General features: G+C 44.5%; 1 protein-coding gene and 2 long non-coding RNA genes across 3 annotated transcripts in view; 2 read left to right on the top strand and 1 right to left on the bottom strand.

Annotated features, from left to right (window-relative positions):
• Window positions 1–12500, top strand: part of tmprss3a (transmembrane serine protease 3a) — a 28855-nt gene that overhangs the window by 13667 nt on the left and 2688 nt on the right. Inside the window, exons 8-10 of the mRNA XM_063193112.1 lie at window positions 9958–10127; window positions 12036–12131; window positions 12405–12500. The exon at window positions 12405–12500 is cut by the window's right edge and continues 47 nt beyond it. Of these exons, the coding sequence (XP_063049182.1) occupies window positions 9958–10127; window positions 12036–12131; window positions 12405–12500 (362 nt within the window). The remainder of the gene's footprint in view (window positions 1–9957; window positions 10128–12035; window positions 12132–12404) is intronic.
• LOC134443260 (uncharacterized) lies at window positions 1252–2392 on the top strand. Its single transcript, XR_010033616.1, has 2 exons — window positions 1252–1550; window positions 2259–2392. It is a non-coding gene; the product is annotated as an uncharacterized LOC134443260 (long non-coding RNA).
• LOC134443259 (uncharacterized) lies at window positions 3293–4731 on the bottom strand. Its single transcript, XR_010033615.1, has 3 exons — window positions 4566–4731; window positions 3851–3948; window positions 3293–3676 (listed from the first exon to the last, which is right to left on the bottom strand). It is a non-coding gene; the product is annotated as an uncharacterized LOC134443259 (long non-coding RNA).

Here is a 12500-nt window from a genome sequence, read left to right as displayed (position 1 = left end):
TATACAAGCCAGTGGCTTTAGCAGAGAACGTCTTGTTGCCATTGACAGCGGTAGCCAGGACAACGGGTGCTGTCTATCACAGCAGCTGATTAGAGTCTTGTTGAAAAGTCGCTTTAGCAGTGAAAAGTCTTGTTGCCATTGACAGCGGTCTGTTATAGACCAACCCGTCCGTTATCGAAAAATAACAGACGTCCGAACGTTGGGGAGCCCCGTTGAAATGAATGGAGCATTCGACCGATGACGTCACAACCATATAATAATGCAGATTAAAACATGGCAAAGCTAGCAGCCATGTCAAACTTGTAGCCCAAGTTAAAATTTGAATTGGATCATATGGGAATCATGATAATTGAGCACACAGCACCAATATCAACAAATATGTATTTATTTTCTATCACTAATGACGGACATTTAGGTAGTGTGTTTGTAGGTCCAGGTAAGATGACTGCTCTCGTCTAAAAACGAACATTACACAAACTAGCAGTGCGCTAAAAACATGCTAAAAGCATGCTAACAAAATCATCACCTGGAGTCTGCCTGATCTGACACCCAGACCAACGAAGCTAATTTGGTCAAAATCCAAAAAACAAGAAGTTATTATCTTACTCTTGGCGTAATCACAGGTACTTGTGGGTTGAATCACATAATTCTAGAAACTCGTCAACAACTCCAGAAAGTAATGTGATGATGCTTTGTTTATTAACTGTAGCCATTCACTTGAATGGAACTCTGCAGCACTCATCTGCTTGTTATGCGGACTCAGGGGGAGACTGCCTGCCGCAAGTGTCCTGCTACGGAACACAGAGAGATGAGCCACAAGCACGCGACTCTCCTCAACACAGCTGTAGTGATTAACCAGCCATGGAAAAAATAAATTGAGACTGTGAATTGCGATGTTTACAAGGAAATGATTTTAATCAATAACAATGAAATACCCAAAAAAGCAATACCCAAGTCAGATTCGAATATTAATGGCCAATTAATATTCGTTCGAATGTCTCGAATTTTCTTAACATTCGACTTATATTCGAATATCGAATATCGAAGTCAAAGGCTTAGTGTACGGCCCTTAAGGCAACACACTAGAGACTGGAGAGAGGGAAGAGGAGAGAGAGGACAGAGGGGAGCGAGAGAGGGGGAGCGAGAGAAGGAGAGAGAGAGGAGAGAAAGAGAGGAAGGAGGAGAGGATATATCTATATCTCCCCTCTATATCTCCCCTCTATATCCCTCTATATCTCCCCTCTATCCATGATTTGCATGTGACGTCAAACGTTCTAGTGGACGGCTACTGGACGGCAAGAGTGCCGCATTAATGAATGGATTCCTATGGGACTCGCAACGTTTAGTAACTCATAACGTAACTTAGATCGCCGATAAACTAAACACCGTGAACACCCATTGTGCTGTTTGTTACAAAAACAGATAGGGTTACAACCCAGGCGTGACTTTTCACTGGATCTCAAAATAAAACGAGAAAGCTGATGTGAATCGCGGCAACCAACTGGAAAACCATCAAACTAGCCTACTCAAGTAGCTGGATGAGCACCACGGTAAGTTTCTCATTTGCCATCCTTTGTATCATCATTTGTCTCTTAATTCGTGAACGCTAGTTAATTTAAGTCTAATGTGCAATTTCAGTGGCTTTTTCTGTGTGGTCAATGTAAGATGCTTTCCATGATTAACGTTAATTATCAGCATCATTACGCTATGATGGACGTAGGCTATGCTAAGATATTGCAGGCTGTAACATAAACACGGAATTCATAAAGCTCTTGGTGAAATAGCAAGGCTATGACGTTCATACTGTTAAGGTTCAAATGTAAAAATAAACCATGTGTACATCTCTAGCGCTGATTTCCCAAGTAGTAGGCCTACTCTCCAGCATGATGCTGTCATGAAATGCCAATCACCTTATCCATGCTGGCCTATTTATAATGACATGCATAGGCCCACCAGTGTCGATGTTGTTGTCAATAATATGAAGTCCACCACTTTGTTGTGTTGTCATCCAAATTGTCTGCCCTCTGAAATCAGTCACACACATCAGAGGCTTAATGGTTTGGGAAGTGGTATTACGATTGGAGGGTTGCAGGTTCAAATCCCATCCTACACCTCTCCCTTCACCTCCCATCCAGGCTGAAGTAGGCCTATGAGCTAGGCACCAAGCCCCATGCTGCAGGGACAGTTAACAATTCCCTGTGAGTAACGAAGTTGCTTTGGATAAGTGTCAGCTAAGTGTTATCTTTCTGTTTCTCCAGATGAGAAGAGCGATGATCTGATGTCATGACACATTGGATGTATGGAAGAGCCAGAGGTCCAGCACACCAAGTCAAGTTTAGCCGATTTCAACCTCTTAATCACACCAACTCAATGTAGTAATCAGTTCATTCAATGGCTCAAATACTTTATTTTTAGACACAAAGTACAAATACATTTCAAGGTTTTGTAGGTGATGGGAGGGGATATCTATTGTGGGGTGGACATGTACAATAGACGTGCAAGTACTTATTTATATTAATAAATGGTTATCTGAACTAGGCCTGTAATAGTCAACCCATTGATGCTGGATGCTGTGTACTCGTTGTATTGACCTAGGTGCCTGGAGCGACAGCATTTAGGCATGACATATTGGATTTTTTTAGATTAAAAATGTGGGTATGTTAGAGCTGAATTAACATGTTCTAATGCAAGAGGATGGTCTTAGCTTTTAAAACTCATATCATGTCTGTATGTGCTTCAGAGACTTATTTAGTTATTTGGGGTTTTTTTATAGGATGAGGACCTCTTTCTTAAAAAGAGCATAGGCAATTAGCTGGCATTTTGGTGCCGGCTGAAATGGGTTAATATTATTTACATACAGCACTATCCCCATACCAGTATACCCATGTCACCTGAGATATACATTTAGTGGAGACAATATAATTAGTTAGACTAGACTGAAGATTGACAGGCGGTCATGGGTAAGTGGTTAGAGTGTCAGCCTTGTATCCCAAAGGTTGCCGGTTGGACTCCCGACCCACCAGGTTGGTGGGGGGAGTTAAGTAATCAGTGCTCTCCCCCATCCTCCTCCATGACTGAGATACCCTGAGCATGGTACCGCCACACTGCTCCCTTGGGGCGCCATTGGGGGCTGCCCCCTTGCACGGGTGAAGCATAAATGCAATTTCGTGCAGTGAACACTTGTGTGCTGTGTCACAATGTCAATGGGAGTTGGAGTTTCCCAGTTGGGCTTTCACAGAAAATGTTCTACGTTGTTGTATTAGTACAATAAAATAAGCAAGACATGTCTGGATGGACTTCATCATTTCAGTTATTTATTATCACAGCTACTCACCATCAATGACAACCAGGGCTCACCAGCCAACCAGCCAAATGCTGGGAAAATTAAGTTTTGCTGGTAGAAAAGAAAACATACTTGGCACTTTGACCCATATACCGGTATGTTTGGAGATTAACATACTAGCCATTTTGGCTACTAGTGAATAAAAAAAGTTAATTTAGAGCCCTTCTGAAAACTCCAACAACTGGTACAGGTGATCAGTGCATCAGGGGAGGAATGTAAGGGTAGGCCCGATGGATGAGGGGAACAGCATCACTGATGGTGAGGTCCTGGTGCTGCTGCAAAGCCAAAGAGGAAGAAGCCTCTCTGGACACCTCTTCATGTTGGCTCCCCCATCTAATTAGAAAAAAGAAAAGACAAACATGCTATTTAAAATGAATCTAGCCATGCATTGTAATGTACTGGTACAGTACTGAATAATTAACTCCCTTGGCAATATTGTCTGAATTAAAATGTGATGTAAAATGTCAGAAAATTACACTCATCCGAACTTACTAGTCATGTATTTACCTGTGCTGCTGGGATGCTATTCTTGGACGTCATCCTGGCCACCATGACTCATGGTTTTAGTTTGGGTGCTGACCACCTGACTGATGAACCTGCAATTACTAAACAATAAAAACAATAAAAGATAAATAACAGGTTTGTTGTGCTTTTCTTTCTCTTGTGAAGGTCATCTTTTCAAATGATTTATTTAATCAAATCAAAATTATTTAATGAAAGTATGTAACCTACATTCTATATGTGTTTCTACATGTGCAATGTAATGCAACACCGATTTGAAACATTGAAGTATGTCAAGTCAGCTTTTATTGTCACTTTACTTATGGTCATACAAGGGAAACGACGTTTTCTCTCTACCAAGCCAGGACATAGACAGGACTGACAATTACAGACAGACAGAGAGTGCAAGACAGGACAAGTAGCAGTGATGGACTGGTAACATAAGTGGTCAATAATAATACAGTACAAATGAACATATTGGACATGTAAACAGAAGATAAGATATATAATTATATTTCACAATAGCCTACATTGTGCAGACGTGGCTAGACAACAATGAAATCCACTTGGATGAAACGAAGCGAGAGAATTCAAGTTAACCTACAAGATACATCTGAGATGAAAAGATATGCTATTCAAAACACCACTTTGCGAAATGCCTGACACAAAATGTACCGTGCGTCTTGTAGCCTAGTAAGTTAGGTTAGCAGCATTATCTTACCTGTGCCATGCCACGAAGAAGAGGATGCAGCCGCGGTGCCCAGCCACCAATGAAGAAACGGTGCATAAATGTGCTTATTTTGCCAATGCAGAGGTTTGGTTTAAGTTCACAACTTTACTGAAGAAAATAAACACGGGATAAAAAATATATATCGCAGGCAGAGTAAGTTCATGGCTGGAGGCAAGCAACAACTTTCTCTTCTTCTCCCAGTTTGCCGTACCGCCCGTCCCCGTTATGCCACCTAGTGGAGCAGAATACATTTTAATAAATCTATGATTTGAACACATCCACCGTGGCCAACCTAGCCTGATAACGCCAGGTACATATCCCGTTTAAAAAAAATACAAGAACTACGTGTTTCTTTGGTATTTTATGGTCAAAGTTGTCTTCGTCTGCATATAATTCCTATGTACGAATGTGTACTTCTGCCGTCCAGCAAAATCGATTACGTAATATTGTGACGTCAATGCAAATGATGGATATCTCCCCTCTATATCTCCCCTCTATATCTCCCCTCTATATCTCCCCTCTATATCCCTCTATATCCCTCTATATCTCCCCTCTATATCTCCCCTCTATATCCCTCTATATCTCCCCTCTATATCCCTCTATATCCCTCTATATCCCTCTATATCTCCCCTCTATATCCCTCTATATCTCCCCTCTATATCTCCCCTCTATATCTCCCCTCTATATCTCCCCTCTATATCTCCCCTCTATATCTCCCCTCTATATCTCCCCTCTATATCTCCCCTCTATATCTCCCCTCTATATCTCCCCTCTATATCTCCCCTCTATATCTCCCCTCTATATCCCTCTATATCTCCCCTCTATATCCCTCTATATCTCCCCTCTATATCTCCCCTCTATATCTCCCCTCTATATCCCTCTATATCTCCCCTCTATATCCCTCTATATCTCCCCTCTATATCCCTCTATATCTCCCCTCTATATCTCCCCTCTATATCTCCCCTCTATATCTCCCCTCTATATCCCTCTATATCTCCCCTCTATATCTCCCCTCTATATCCCTCTATATCTCCCCTCTATATCCCTCTATATCTCCCCTCTATATCTCCCCTCTATATCCCTCTATATCTCCCCTCTATATCCCTCTATATCTCCCCTCTATATCTCCCCTCTATATCCCTCTATATCTCCCCTCTATATCCCTCTATATCTCCCCTCTATATCCCTCTATATCCCTCTATATCTCCCCTCTATATCTCCCCTCTATATCTCCCCTCTATATCTCCCCTCTATATCCCTCTATATCTCCCCTCTATATCCCTCTATATCCCTCTATATCTCCCCTCTATATCTCCCCTCTATATCCCTCTATATCTCCCCTCTATATCCCTCTATATCCCTCTATATCTCCCCTCTATATCTCCCCTCTATATCCCTCTATATCCCTCTATATCTCCCCTCTATATCTCCCCTCTATATCCCTCTATATCTCCCCTCTATATCTCCCCTCTATATCCCTCTATATCTCCCCTCTATATCCCTCTATATCTCCCCTCTATATCTCCCCTCTATATCTCCCCTCTATATCTCCCCTCTATATCTCCCCTCTATATCCCTCTATATCTCCCCTCTATATCTCCCCTCTATATCTCCCCTCTATATCCCTCTATATCTCCCCTCTATATCCCTCTATATCTCCCCTCTATATCTCCCCTCTATATCCCTCTATATCCCTCTATATCCCTCTATATCTCCCCTCTATATCTCCCCTCTATATCTCCCCTCTATATCCCTCTATATCTCCCCTCTATATCTCCCCTCTATATCCCTCTATATCTCCCCTCTATATCTCCCCTCTATATCTCCCCTCTATATCTCCCCTCTATATCTCCCCTCTATATCTCCCCTCTATATCCCTCTATATCCCTCTATATCTCCCCTCTATATCCCTCTATATCCCTCTATATCTCCCCTCTATATCTCCCCTCTATATCTCCCCTCTATATCTCCCCTCTATATCTCCCCTCTATATCTCCCCTCTATATCTCCCCTCTATATCCCTCTATATCCCTCTATATCTCCCCTCTATATCCCTCTATATCCCTCTATATCTCCCCTCTATATCCCTCTATATCTCCCCTCTATATCTCCCCTCTATATCTCCCCTCTATATCCCTCTATATCTCCCCTCTATATCCCTCTATATCTCCCCTCTATATCTCCCCTCTATATCCCTCTATATCCCTCTATATCCCTCTATATCTCCCCTCTATATCTCCCCTCTATATCTCCCCTCTATATCCCTCTATATCTCCCCTCTATATCTCCCCTCTATATCCCTCTATATCTCCCCTCTATATCTCCCCTCTATATCTCCCCTCTATATCCCTCTATATCTCCCCTCTATATCTCCCCTCTATATCCCTCTATATCCCTCTATATCTCCCCTCTATATCCCTCTATATCTCCCCTCTATATCTCCCCTCTATATCTCCCCTCTATATCTCCCCTCTATATCTCCCCTCTATATCTCCCCTCTATATCTCCCCTCTATATCTCCCCTCTATATCCCTCTATATCTCCCCTCTATATCCCTCTATATCTCCCCTCTATATCCCTCTATATCTCCCCTCTATATCCCTCTATATCTCCCCTCTATATCTCCCCTCTATATCTCCCCTCTATATCCCTCTATATCTCCCCTCTATATCTCCCCTCTATATCTCCCCTCTATATCTCCCCTCTATATCCCTCTATATCTCCCCTCTATATCTCCCCTCTATATCCCTCTATATCTCCCCTCTATATCTCCCCTCTATATCCCTCTATATCTCCCCTCTATATCTCCCCTCTATATCTCCCCTCTATATCTCCCCTCTATATCCCTCTATATCCCTCTATATCCCTCTATATCTCCCCTCTATATCTCCCCTCTATATCTCCCCTCTATATCTCCCCTCTATATCTCCCCTCTATATCTCCCCTCTATATCCCTCTATATCTCCCCTCTATATCTCCCCTCTATATCTCCCCTCTATATCTCCCCTCTATATCTCCCCTCTATATCCCTCTATATCTCCCCTCTATATCCCTCTATATCTCCCCTCTATATCCCTCTATATCTCCCCTCTATATCTCCCCTCTATATCTCCCCTCTATATCTCCCCTCTATATCTCCCCTCTATATCCCTCTATATCCCTCTATATCTCCCCTCTATATCTCCCCTCTATATCCCTCTATATCTCCCCTCTATATCCCTCTATATCCCTCTATATCTCCCCTCTATATCTCCCCTCTATATCTCCCCTCTATATCCCTCTATATCTCCCCTCTATATCCCTCTATATCTCCCCTCTATATCCCTCTATATCCCTCTATATCTCCCCTCTATATCTCCCCTCTATATCCCTCTATATCTCCCCTCTATATCTCCCCTCTATATCTCCCCTCTATATCTCCCCTCTATATCTCCCCTCTATATCTCCCCTCTATATCTCCCCTCTATATCTCCCCTCTATATCCCTCTATATCCCTCTATATCCCTCTATATCCCTCTATATCCCTCTATATCTCCCCTCTATATCTCCCCTCTATATCTCCCCTCTATATCTCCCCTCTATATCCCTCTATATCTCCCCTCTATATCTCCCCTCTATATCCCTCTATATCCCTCTATATCTCCCCTCTATATCTCCCCTCTATATCCCTCTATATCTCCCCTCTATATCTCCCCTCTATATCTCCCCTCTATATCTCCCCTCTATATCTCCCCTCTATATCTCCCCTCTATATCCCTCTATATCCCTCTATATCTCCCCTCTATATCTCCCCTCTATATCCCTCTATATCTCCCCTCTATATCTCCCCTCTATATCCCTCTATATCTCCCCTCTATATCTCCCCTCTATATCCCTCTATATCTCCCCTCTATATCTCCCCTCTATATCTCCCCTCTATATCTCCCCTCTATATCCCTCTATATCCCTCTATATCTCCCCTCTATATCCCTCTATATCTCCCCTCTATATCTCCCCTCTATATCCCTCTATATCCCTCTATATCTCCCCTCTATATCTCCCCTCTATATCTCCCCTCTATATCTCCCCTCTATATCTCCCCTCTATATCTCCCCTCTATATCTCCCCTCTATATCTCCCCTCTATATCTCCCCTCTGAAACCAGAAGTACGAGGACAGAAGGGGTTATTCCTCAGGAAGGTTTATTTATATCCCCAAACAGCGGGAGCATAAAAACAGCGCAGCTTAACATTTACAGGGGAAACTTGTCGCTTGTAACCGGTTGGAGTTTCACTCTGCGTTGTGTAAGTTGAGACAAGGATGACTCCGAGACAGGTGATTCATTTGATGGTTTAGTGATGCTGTAATTTTCAGACACAGTACAATAATCACCATGGGGCTTGGGGCTGCACACTCCCACTCCTCTTCCCACAGCATACAGAGACAGGGTGCAAGGCTCAAATAATGACAGGCCTACCGATACATTACCTTTGCAGTTTGTACAAGTATAAAGTCCTTAGCTAACTGAGATGAGCTAGAAATTAATAATGGCCGCAGTGCTGGGGGCAATGTAGTGAAGGAAACTCAGACTGTTCCGGATGTGGCTCGAGACCTCTTGCGCAGATCTATAAAAGCAAAATGGGCTAGCCACCAGACCCAAGTGACAATTGATGTGCAGTTGCAGAACTGTAATTTGCCCTTAACACAGGCTACGTCTCAAATCACGCACTTGTGCACTTTGGGCACTGTGTTTCAGTGCCTAGGGCGCTCACGCTGAAAATTTCAGTTGAGCCAGTGCACTGAAAGTGCCAGGATGATCCCCTAACAATGGCGGAAAAATGCAGTGCTTGAATGATGGACACTGCACACACTAAACGGCGGCCATGTTGACAATGACACGGAGGACATGAGGCTTTCAGTTCAGTAGAAGAGTTTGGTCAACAGTCTCCTAATTCTGTAAGTAATGTTGATGGGACACCAACCTTTTCATGCCAAATCAAGTATTGTATGTGTGATTGTTGTCCTTTGGGGTGAAGGAAATGGAAATACAAGCAACAGACGCTGTGCATTGTAAACAGTAGCCAACTCATATTTTGGCGAGCTAATGCCATGCTCAGCCGTCACTTCCAGCGAGGGCACAGTGCATAGTGCTCACATTTTTCCACGACACTATGCACTAAAGACCTCATACTGTGCACTGTCAGTGCACTGACACAAGTGCGTGATTTGAGACATAGCCACTGTGTGTGTGTGTGTGTGTGTTTGTGTGTGTGTGTGTGTGTGTGTGTGTGTGTGTGTGTGTGTGTGTGTGTGTGTGTGTGTGTTTGTGTGTGTGTGTGTTCAGGTTTGCCTACCCCTCCTTGTGTGTGTGTGTGTGTGTGTGTGTGTGTGTGTGTGTTTTCAGGTTTGCCTACCCCTCCTTGTGGGCGGTCTACGTGGGGCTGATCGACCAACCGGTGAATGGGGCGGAGTCCGTGGGTGTGGCCAAGATCATCTACCACGCCCACTACCACCCCCGCCGCCTCGACTACGACATCGCACTCATCAAACTGTCCAATAGCCTCGCATTCAGCAGTAAATAGCACACACACACACACACACACACACACACACACACACACACACACACACACACACACACACACACACACATAGTCAAACACACATGCACGCAAACAAACACACACGCACACACATACGCACACACACTCAAACACATACACACACAAAGACACACACACACACACACACACACACACACACATACACACACACTCAAACACACACACACACACACACACACATACACACACACACACACACACACACACACGCACACAAACATACGCACGCACGCATGCACACACACACACACACACACACACACACACATACACACACACACAAACACAGACTTACACTCATCCAACTGGCCAATAGCCTCGCATTCAGGAATAAGCAGCAGCGAATCACAGTTTAGCTCATACCAACTGACCAATAGCCGTTCTCATCTCCTCAAACTGACCAATAGCCTCGTATTGTGTCCCAAGACTGGACATAGTGGCCAATGGCCTCCAAGTCCAATCCCCTTTGACCAGGAGAGCCAATCAGCTGGCAGGATGAAGGGGATCCTGATCGGCACTAAAGGACGGTGACTAACAGTAGCTATAGGCTAGCAGTAGCTAAACGGTGACTAGCAGTAGCTAATGGCTAGCAGTGGCTAAAGAATGGCTAGCAGTGGCTAGCAGTGGCTAAAGAATGGCTAGCAGTGGCTAAAGAATGGCTAGCAGTGGCTAAAGAATGGCTAGCAGTGGCCAATGCTCGTCTATTAGAGTAAGATAAGTCAAACTTCACCCACTCAATAATAATAATAATAATAATAATAATAATAATTGTATTTGTATAGCACTGTTTCATACAAGGCATGTAACTCAAAGTGCTTAACAAATGGAAAAAAAAAACATTTTTAGAGATAGATTTAAAAGGAGAGGTATAGAGGAGAGGCAGAAAAAGCAGGAAGGCAGAGGAAGAAGAGATAGACAGAGAATGTAGAGTCATAAGGTCAACGTATGATAGGACCAGGATTCTTAGATGTGTAAGGTCCATAGTGGCTGGGCCTATCATAAGTCATAGATAGTCACACAGAGATTGGGCGCTCAGGTGCGGCCCCTGGTGGCATCAGGGGTGAGGAAAAACTCCCTTTCGCTTGATTCATAGTTTGTAAGGGGGAAAAAAAAAGCTCAGTGAAGTCTGAGAAAAAAAAGACCCCCTATAGTCAGGAAGAAACCTCAGGCAGAGACCAGCGGCCACCTAGGGGAGCCCCCTGCCAGGGCTGGTTGCGAGTGGTAAGGGCGCTGCGGCAGCTGGGACACTGTGACGCCTTGGCAGCTAGGAGTTGGCAAGGATGAAGAGGTGGGTCTTCAGCTGCTTCTTAAAGGAGTCGACGGAGGTGGTTGATCGAATCTCGATGGGGAGGGCGTTCCATCTCTTGGGCGCATAGCAGGCAAACGCGGCGTCGCCGATCTTCTTCTGCGGGGGGTGGGGGGTCCTTAGCAGCTTGGCATCAGTGGACCTGAGAGCTCGAGCAGGGGCATAAAAAGAGAGCATGTCTGAGATATAGCTAGGGGCAAGTCCATTTAATGCTTTAAATACTGTGAGCAGAATCTTAAAGTCGATTCTGTAAGAGACAGGTAACCAGTGCAGGTCTGCCAAGACAGGAGAGATGTGCTCTCTCATTCTGGTTCTTGTTAGGATTCTTGCCGCAGAATTTTGAATGAGTTGCAATTTGTCAATTGCAATGCAAAGGAGTATGCTCAGGAGCGATGTTGGTAAGTGAGTGAGTGTGCTCAGGAGCGATATTGGTGAGTGTGTGTGTTTGTGTGTGTGTCTATTGTGTGTACTTGAGTCCTGTTTTTCTTTTCTTTTACTGTGTGTGCGCGTGTGCGTGCGCGTGTGTGTGTGTGTGTGTGTGTGTGTGTGTAGGCGTGGTGCAGCCCATTTGTCTGCCTGGCTCCGGTGAGGATTTCCAAGATGGCAGCCTGTGCTGGATCTCAGGATGGGGCAGCTCAGAATACGACGGTATACAGGAGTGCACAGAGAGAGAGAGAGAGAGCGTGTGTGTGTGTGTGTGTGTGTGTGTGTGTGTGTGTGTGTGTGTGTGTGTGTGTGTGTGTGTGTGTGTGTGTGTGTGTGTGTGTGCAGGAGAGGCCAGTGTATCTCTGCACGGTGCGCGTGTGCCGCTGCTCTCCTCCAAAGTGTGTGTGCAGCCGGGTGTGTATTTATAGTGTGTGTGTGTGTGTGTGTGTGTGTGTGTGTGTGTGTGTGTGTGTGTGTGTGTGTGTGTGTGTGCAGGAGAGGCCAGTGTGTCTCTGCAGGGTGCGCGTGTCCCTCTGCTCTCCTCCAAAGTGTGTGTGCAGCCGGGTGTGTATCAGGGGATGATCTCTCCTG

This window comes from Engraulis encrasicolus, unplaced genomic scaffold (genome assembly GCF_034702125.1).
Source record: "Engraulis encrasicolus isolate BLACKSEA-1 unplaced genomic scaffold, IST_EnEncr_1.0 scaffold_29_np1212, whole genome shotgun sequence".
Lineage (NCBI taxonomy): Eukaryota > Metazoa > Chordata > Actinopteri > Clupeiformes > Engraulidae > Engraulis > Engraulis encrasicolus.
This window is presented reverse-complemented; position numbering and strand designations above follow the sequence as displayed.